The following is a 9,101-nucleotide window of genomic DNA, read 5'->3' on the forward strand; positions in this document are numbered from 1 at the left end:
CTCCTTTGCTTTCTCTGGTCCATGTTCAGTGTGGTGCACACAATGATACCAAACAGCACAGTGACTACTTTTCTCCATTTAAATAGGCTGAATGACTGATTACAAGATTGGAGACATGTGTGATACTAATTAAAGAAACTAATTAGTTTGAAATATCACTATAATCCAATTATTTATTATCTTTTCTAAGGGGTACCAACAAATGTGTCCAGGCCATTTTAGAATATCTTTGTAGAATAAGCAATAATTCATTTCTTTTCACAGCTTCTTTGCTTTATTCTATGACATACCAAAGGCATGCAAGTATACATGATAAAATAGCTTTTAATTTCATCACTTCTCAGGAGGAATGAAGCATTATTTCAATGAGCTGTAAGGGTACCAACAAATTTGGGCACGTCTGTATATGTGCACATGTGTGTCTCACCTGACTTGTGTGTCCAGTTGGAGGAGAACTTGCTGCAGCTCCCCCTGTACTCTGTCACACTCCTGCTGACTGGCCACCAAGTCCTCCTGCAGTCTGTGGCCTGACTTCTGGCTGTCTTTTACCTGGAGGATACATGGAACACGGACGTTTCAATATATTCTAAACTGAATCAAACCAATTCTGAGGCATTATCAAATCTAAATATATACACAATAAATATGGCCAGCAGCTTAATATGAAGACTGTGTCTACATTTTAAAAATAACAGCCACAGGTCAAGCAGCACTAAATGATTACAGTTTTAGAAAAAGCACAAAAACATATGATCACAGTAAAGACGATTCTATCACCCTGCTTGTGGGGAATTTTCTGGGTTGCACCTACTGATTGAAATCAACAAACTGCTCAAGACTGTGCAAATGTTATTTTGTATATGACCCGTCACCTCTGAAAAAACAAGGTGTCACATTATATTACACTCCTATAAACTGATGAGAACTTAATGAGAAGTCAAATTAATTCAATCTATATAAAACTGACTCTTATGGAATAGAAATTACATTGAAGTGCAGGCTGAGAACTTGTCAACGTATATAGGGTGTGAATCACAAAAGTTTGAAAAAACATTTAAAATACAATGTTCCTTACCTCCTCTCTGGCCTTGCTAAGATCAGCCTCCAGGATGGCCAGACGGGTGTTCAGCTGTTGGACACGGTGGCTGAGCTCTGTATTTGTCCTGGTCATGGAGGCCTCCTTCAGCCTCAGGGAGCGCACCTGCTGCTGCAGTTCCTCCTCACGCTGCTCTAACAGCTTCCTGAGATAGGAAATGAAGGTAAAGATGAATAGAAGGATGGTCAACAACAAGAGTGGATCAGAATCATCCTCAAAAACTTACATTGTTGGTTATGGCATTATTACTACTACTGGCACAATGTTAAACTGGGCAGCAGCAGCGGCACCGCAGTTTGTTACCTGGTGATGTGCTCCTCCTGCTGTTTGGCTCTCAGGGCTGATAAGGTGTCAGACAGATCTCTGCTGTCTCTCTCTAAGCGGCTGCTCTCACCAGCTCGCGCTTCCTCAACGCGCAGCTGGTGCTGGGCACTCTTTAGCTGTTGCTGCAGCTCCAACACCTGCCATCAGAACAGAGCCACAGGCTTCTCTCAGTGAGACAAACAATCAGCATGAGCTTCCAACCTTCAATCCATTTCCTGAGTATCCCAGGACTTCCTGATGGCATTTGACAGTAATAGTCTATAATGTTGGCAAATAATCCTGAAAAAGAGTGAAGCAGAATCAATTTTATAACTAATCTCCACAGAGGCAGGAATCATGTCCCAAGGTTTCTTCACTTTTTTTTTTTTTAATTATTCAAACTCGAGGCCAATTTAGGTCACACATCTTGTGCTACGTAGCATTTTTTTTCATTATGAGATGGTAAGCCATATTCCATTACGATGCAGGTTTCACTGGGGATTCCACTGACAATCAAAACCTCAACAAGAGAGCAGGAACTAATGACTGAAACCTGGTACCTTTATCACAAAGCAAGTTCAACTCAGCCTGGCCCTTTTGCATGAACTAGCTTCACATTTAACAACTGATTAGATGAAAGTGCTGATCCCTGTGGAGAAATTGCATCAACGCTGACCTTCTTGTCAGCAGCAATGAGCCGTGCCCGCTCGGCCTGCAGGTCCTCCTGAAGACTGGTGGTGGCACTGCGGTTTGTGGAATTGCGTGCAAGTTCCAATTCCAGTTCCCTAATTTTCTGCTGGTGACGTTCACACTCGGATACCTGAGCGTGGATGCTCTGCTCCATCTGGACCAGCTTGGTCTGAACCTGCTTCAGCTCTGCACAAAGCTGAAGAAAGCACACAAGACAACAGAGCATGAACACAAGAACAGAGGCTTAACACCAGCATAACAACTAGAGGTTACAGTTTAACATTTGCTCATGGTAATTAGTATTAACAGTGAGGAGACTGGGTGACTAAAAGAGTTATTTAACATGATGATAAAGTGATAAATATGTGCTATAATTTGATACCAACCTTGAGTTTTTCCTGGTCCAGCAGGGTGTTGTGTCTCTTCAAGTCCATGTTCTTCTCCTTCTCGTAGCGTAGCTCTCGCTCTGCTGAGGTGAACAGGCTCTGTGCCCTTTGCAGGTCCTGCTTCATCTGTTTAGCCTCCTCTGCCTTCTGGCTCAGCACTAAATCCTGCGACTGAAGGCAAAAATGAGAGACATGGTTGGGATTGTGGCTATTCACGAATGAATCATCAAGCCAACTCCTCATGATCTTGATAATTTTAATGAAGAATCAAATTTCATAAAATGCATGATACACCTCTGGAAGGCAGAGGAGACCCCAAAGCTTTTATGTTATTCATCAGGATTTAATATGAACATAAAATAGAGGAAGATTGCCAGAAATGATGCAGGCTAAGCTACAGAAATGTTTGTATAATTGTCACGTCATTCAGATAACTGAGGCTACTCGATAAAATAACATGTCAAACTGTCTATTGCCTAATGAATAATGCAGCTGCTGCTATATGAAAACTAACATAAACATACATACCTTGATTCGTGCCTGGGCTTCACTGACCTGAGCCTGCAGGGCCAGTTGGTGCTGAGATGCCAGCTGCTGCTCCTCCCCCAGCTTGGTCTGCAGATGATTCAGCTCCTGCTTTAGACATGAAAGCTACGAAAGCGCAACACACACACATTTTATGAATCATCTATGATCCTGGCAGAGGGAATTCCCTTTGTGCTTGCCTTCCTGTAAGAGCAGGTGAAAGGTTAGGATCAGTTTCAGTCTTTGAGCTGGTGGCGATCCAGTGACTTACACAAGGACACAAAAGCTGGACAGCAGCACTTTCAAACAGGGCTGCAACATTAAAAGGACATTCTATTCTACCAGGTTACCCCAATTTGTGAACATACAAGATGATTTCACACTTCACATCTGAACTAATGTATTCCACATGTAATCCAGTTACCTGATCCAAGGACTCATCCTTGGTCCTCTCCAATGGACTAAGCCTAGATTCTACATGAGCTGTGTGCAGTTCAGGCTTCTGGCTGCTAATAAGTGCTTCCTTTGTAGAGGAGAGCTGCTCTTGATGCCACTTGAGCTGCACTTTGAGGCGCTGTATCTCAAGCTCCAGTCTCTCTCTTTCCCCCTGAGTGGTCAGCTTCTCCTGGACACTGGAGCTCAACTTGGCCTGGAGCTCGGCAGTCTGCAGCCGCTCAGAAGCCATCTCATCCCTGGAAAATATGCACATGTATGCAAAACAAGTGAGCTCCAGTGTTCTAGTCCTATCTTGTGACAGGCCATGATACAAGACATAAGAACTAGTTTCTGCAGTGGTATCCACTTATCTCCCAACAATGATCTATTCAAACTCAAATGGCTCAAAAATACTACTGCTTGAGCCAATATGTTTTGCACTCTGAACTGAGAACAACCTCAAGGAGCTGTGTGCTGCCTGAAGGCTGCTGAGTTCAGCAGTTAGCCGGTCAGCCCTCTCCTGCAGCTGGTTGACTTGAAGCCTGTTTTCCCTCAGGTCCTCCTGGGTCTGGTTACTGTCCTTGTAGCGTTCCAGATCGCTCTGGAGCCGGCTGTGGGCACGCTCCATCTGGGCTAACTGTCAGGCAGCGTGGCGATGCAGAAAAAGAGAGAGAAACTCATTTTAGTGGCGCGAATGACGCATGCTGTAAATTTAGACATTTTGGTTTGTTGACACAAATATACTGTTTTTATTTTATGTTCATGTGTCTTCATGCTTCTTTCTTGAATAACACTATTTCTTTGTCAACAATTCCAATGATGAAATGTTTGCTATTTAACATTATTCTTTACTGGCCAATTTTGCACATCATTTATTTTAATTTCTTTAAACATTTTCACTTTATTTTGATTTCTACTTAAATATATTTCCTGTAGCAAGAATGTTTTTCCCAGTTTCATCCTGTTTGAAAGGACTGACTTGGCAAGGTGTCAGCGACAGCAACCAGACTTGTAAAATGAACACACCTTTTCCTCCAGAACTGATTTTTCCCCTTTGACCTGTGTGAGGCTCTTGATGAGCGTTTTCCCTTGTTGGCATTCTGTCTGAAGGCTGTTGACCTCAAGTCTCAGCTTCTTCAGTTCTCGCTCACCTATCTGCAAAGCCTTTGATGTAGAGAAGGAGGGAATTATAGACAGTTTCTGTGTGGCTTGTAACTTTAACTTGGTAAATACTGTACCTTTTTGGAAATACAGCAGTAACTCTTTCTTTCAGGACTAAACCTCTTGAACTGTAAATTGAATTTCAGTTCAAGAGGCTGTGGTGTTTCGGTCATCATAGTGTGGATTTTACCTCCTTGTCTTTTTTGAGGGCGGCCTGGGCAGCACTGAGGTCTATCTCCAGTTGTTTCCTCCAGTCCTTCTCCTTAGTCAGACATGCATCTAGGAGAGCCAATCTCTCCTGGCTGCTATCCCTTAGGTGCTTCATACATGGTGACAAGAGAAGACAAAGCATTTATAGGTTTATAGGAGTCATGGAATTTTGAAGTACCAGTATTTGAACTCCTTTGATGTGCCATCATTTAATCTCTGCAGGCTCATGGTCAAGGTTTAAGTTACTTCATGTATGGCCTTTTGAGGGGACACTAGTAAGAATTTCACTGTGCAAAAAAAACTTGGAATACTATAACAGTTTCCTCAAATGTCATGCAAAACAGGTGGATGTCTAGAGCTGGACCTGTCTCAGGCATTTTTATTGTCCCATTCAAAATCAATTAAAAATCACTTTATTTATACTTTCATACAAAAAAAAAAACATATTTGTACTTCAGAAAGAGCTTTGAATTAACAGTTATCTATTTAACTTTGTAAGTAATTGAGTGAATGAAGAAAAATAGGGACTGTAGTAATTTGGTCCATGGGGACTTGGACCAAGCTTGGGAACCAGAGGGTGGCTGGTCCTGCACAAAGTGAAGACTGTTAGCTGGAGAGGTGCCAGTTCACCTCCTGGGTACTGCCGAGGTGCCCTTGAGAAAGGCACTGAACTTACTATGTGGGAGACCCTCATGCTGACATCTCTCCATATATTCATGCATGTGTATAGATTGAAAATTAAGTTAAATTAAGTAATTAAACAGAATTCCCCCCTATAGGAATTAATAAAGTATGTCTCCTTCTTCTTCAATTTCTTACCAGCTGTAAGTAGGATTCTGTAGCTTTGACCTCTTCTCCGTTCTTCAACATTTTTTCTTGGGCGTGCTGCTTCTTCAGCTCTGCCTCCATGGCTTTGATCTGCATTGACAGGTTAAGATTATTAATCAGCCATTAGAGAGACTGTTTCCAATACAAGTCCTAGTCCTAAGATAATGCAGTCAGAGTTCTTCTTGTTAAGGACTGGTATTAATGAATTTCTGCGATTGTCTCAGGTGAAATGTTTTTAAACCACAATAATGAGCAGTGAATAATCCATCAATCCTTTATCCAAGTAAAGAAAATGAACAAGAGCAAGAGTGCTGCTCATTACCCTCCTGTGGAGTCCCTCCAGTTCTCCCTCGTGGCGATACCTCTCCTCCTTGCTGGCATTCTGGGCCTCCCCCAGCAGTGCCTCCAGCTCCTCATTCCTCTCCTCCAGCTCTTCCTGTTCCTTGCGTAGCCTCTGGAGTTGCCGTTGCAGCTCCCTCACCTGTACAAGCCCATCTTCCATCGCCTCTCGACACCTGACCGAGAGCAGTGATGATTAAAGTCAGAAAGGGCCGGTGGGATAGAAAGAATGTCAACGTTCATTTATCACACTATTAACTAGGTCACAGTTGTGGAGCAATGAAATTATTTACCGTTTGTGAATGTAATCCTTTTCTTGGTCTGACGAGTCAGCCAACAGATTGTTTTGTGGTTTGCTGCTAACACTCTTGTCCTTTCGATCCTCTTTGGCTTCAACATCTTTTTCATTTGTTGCCAACTGGACAAAAACAACACCAAACAATGCCAAGCTACTGCAACAAAAATTGGATTTATTTCAATAAAAGAAAGATTCTGTGAAATGCTTACTTGGTCCAGGAGATTTTTCTTCTCAGACTCTAAAGTGCGGACTCGCTCCCTAAGAGCTCTGTTCTCAACATCTAATCTGTCATTTTGCTCTTTAGCTCGCTGCATCTTCATCATATCTGTGAAGAGACAAAACCATGAACATGAAAATCTAAAAATGTATATTACACATGAAATAGCATTTTTTTTGTTTCTGTCTTGTTTTGCCTTTTTAAAGCTTATTACACTGTTACTATATGTAGTAATTCTGATGACACTACCTATTGCGCAGCGTGAGAAATAGGAGAAGTCAATTTGTCTAGAAGGGTGAATTTGTTTGGATAATTAAACATTTGCTTTGCATGTGTCAAATGTGCTTAGGGTTGGGCGGTATGGCCGAAAATGTCACCACGATAAAAACATTTCATATCATTCGCTATCGATAACTATCACAATACATGTCAATATGTCATTATTTCTTTCAAGTTTAAAGGCTGATTTTTGCTCCTGAGAGAAAATTGAAGAAACCAGATGGTTAATTATGTGGTGAAACGTTTCTTTACACTCATAATGTGACAAACACTTGATGCTAAACAGTGGATCACTTAACAAATCTGAGGTAGAACATTCAAAACTATTGTGACAAAATCTTTTTCAACAAATATGATTACTAAAAAAAAATTCAGTCCTCAACAAAACAAATATTTTAATTGAAAAAGTAAGTGCTACTTTGTTTGTGATTAATATAAATTAAACTAAATATTTATTGACGATATATTGAACATTTAGTATATTGTTATTGAGGAAAATTGTATTGCGATCCTAAATGTGCTGCTTTCCCCTTACGACTAGTGTTACACATTAGTGACTTTGTGACCCCCAGAATTCTCAAAGTTAAATTTAAAACTTTTTAAGACCTTTTTAATACCACTTAGGATGAAATTTAATACAACTTCACTGCTGTTTAATGGAAAATCTGTATTCATTTTAAGCCAGATAAAATTATTTACAAAGTTACATGAATTTAATAAAACATTTACATTCATTCATTTAACACACTATAACTTGGGGTGTATTTGTACTTTGATAAGATAAAATTAATCAAGGACGTCACTTTGTGTTGAAAAGTGGTGGGGCATAAGGGCTCAGATTAGGGGTGTGACGATACACTTAGCTCACATGCACGATTCACAATATTGGGTTCACGAGAACAAGACAAGAAGATATTTTGAGCACTAAACACTTAATTTCCTGCATTCTGGAGACATTTTCTGCACCAATATATGGTAGAATAGTGTTTATTTAAATAAAGTGATTCAGATTTTTTTAGCTTAAACTTTTTTGAACAATGCACATTTGTTTCTTTAAATTACATTGCATGTGTTCTTATTGTGCAAATAAACCTTTCTCAAAGTATTTTCATTTGTTTTTTTAACATTTCTTGTTGCAAGCCATTTTCAGAACATATTTAACAAATGCTTTAAAAAAAAAAAAAGAGAGAGAGAGAGATGGAGACATGTCCCCAGTATCCACAGTGTAAATGACACCTATGAAATGAATACAATATTTGTGCACTAAGAACTCTTAAGGGGTGAAATCAAAAATACAAAGTGTGCAGAATGAGTTTTTACAATTAGTTACACCTTGGCTAGATAAGGTAATGTAATATAATATGCCAGTTGCTTCACTGATAATTCATCCTGTTCTGTTTTTCTAAAGCATCTAAGGCTGCTTCAAATATAGTGTTATATAGTATTGGCTTGAAAGCAGCGGGGATAAGGAGTCCGGTTTGTTTTCCCTCGGTCCCGTGATCGGCGCATCTGGATGATATAAGTTTAATGTGCGTTAGTTTGATGTTTCCATTCACATAACGTTAGCCGACAACAGCGGCGCAACGCCGACACACAGACACCGTCCTCGTCTCATACACACCTGTCTCTCCGTTGCTGTTGTATCATTCACTGACCAGTAGCTTGCAGCGGGTCTTCCAGCTCCGCTGTTCCATTAGCGCTCGCCACAGTGTGACTGGCTCGCACGCCGATCAGCTTGTTACGCTAACCTCAGCGCCACTGCCCTCAGCCTCGTCCCCCAAGTTGTTCGTATCTCTGGCTTTCTGAATTTCAGACACTTGCCCATTTTAAGTCATCGAGCTAACGTTAGTAGCACGTCAGAGACGTTTTCTTTTCTTTTCTAACAACTGACGTAAACAGTAACGTTACCAGCACACCTGGACACACCACTGCTCACTGAACAGATCTCTGCCTCACTGCCACAAACAACGGTCTCCACCTGCTGGCATGTAAAGCCGTCTGCTCCCAGCGCTGTTCCACAGACTTCTATTCCTGTCATCATCACGCATAGACCAGTAAACCGAAATGTTCACATCCCACACAGAAATATTAGTAATCTCTTAAGGATTAGGACAACTGCACCAACTCCAGCACCCAGAACAAACTCATTTAAAATGGCTCTCTTCAATGTGAGATCACTTTCAAGTAAGACTTTTATCTTAAATGATTTTATCTTGTCTGCAAATCTAGATTTTATGTTTTTAACTGAATCCTGGTTGCAAATGAATGACTATAGCCAGCTAGCTGAACTGTGTCCGCCTCAATATGATTGCTTTAGTCAACCGAGGGTCAGTG

The 9,101-nt window shown here is 40.9% G+C and overlaps 1 protein-coding gene across 8 annotated transcripts in view; it reads right to left on the minus strand.

The window, feature by feature from the left end:
- The window catches only part of ccdc30 (coiled-coil domain containing 30), a 20,144-nt gene that overhangs the window by 4,548 nt on the left and 6,495 nt on the right, over window positions 1–9,101 (minus strand). For 4 of the 8 annotated variants that reach the window (XM_046056670.1, XM_046056663.1, XM_046056671.1 and 1 more), the window contains 14 exons: window positions 6,481–6,596; window positions 6,267–6,391; window positions 5,957–6,149; window positions 5,626–5,724; window positions 4,787–4,915; window positions 4,462–4,599; window positions 3,894–4,072; window positions 3,425–3,692; window positions 3,004–3,126; window positions 2,476–2,646; window positions 2,076–2,285; window positions 1,400–1,557; window positions 1,076–1,241; window positions 428–549 (listed from right to left, as the gene is read on the minus strand). In XM_046056670.1, coding sequence (XP_045912626.1) covers window positions 428–549; window positions 1,076–1,241; window positions 1,400–1,557; window positions 2,076–2,285; window positions 2,476–2,646; window positions 3,004–3,126; window positions 3,425–3,692; window positions 3,894–4,072; window positions 4,462–4,599; window positions 4,787–4,915; window positions 5,626–5,724; window positions 5,957–6,149; window positions 6,267–6,391; window positions 6,481–6,596 — 2,197 coding nt within the window. The remainder of the gene's footprint in view (window positions 1–427; window positions 550–1,075; window positions 1,242–1,399; window positions 1,558–2,075; window positions 2,286–2,475; window positions 2,647–3,003; window positions 3,127–3,424; window positions 3,693–3,893; window positions 4,073–4,461; window positions 4,600–4,786; window positions 4,916–5,625; window positions 5,725–5,956; window positions 6,150–6,266; window positions 6,392–6,480; window positions 6,597–9,101) is intronic. The other 4 variants (XM_046056669.1, XM_046056668.1, XM_046056666.1 and 1 more) reach the window with 4 other exon arrangements.

Source organism: Micropterus dolomieu, linkage group LG08 (assembly GCF_021292245.1).
Source record: "Micropterus dolomieu isolate WLL.071019.BEF.003 ecotype Adirondacks linkage group LG08, ASM2129224v1, whole genome shotgun sequence".
Lineage (NCBI taxonomy): Eukaryota > Metazoa > Chordata > Actinopteri > Centrarchiformes > Centrarchidae > Micropterus > Micropterus dolomieu.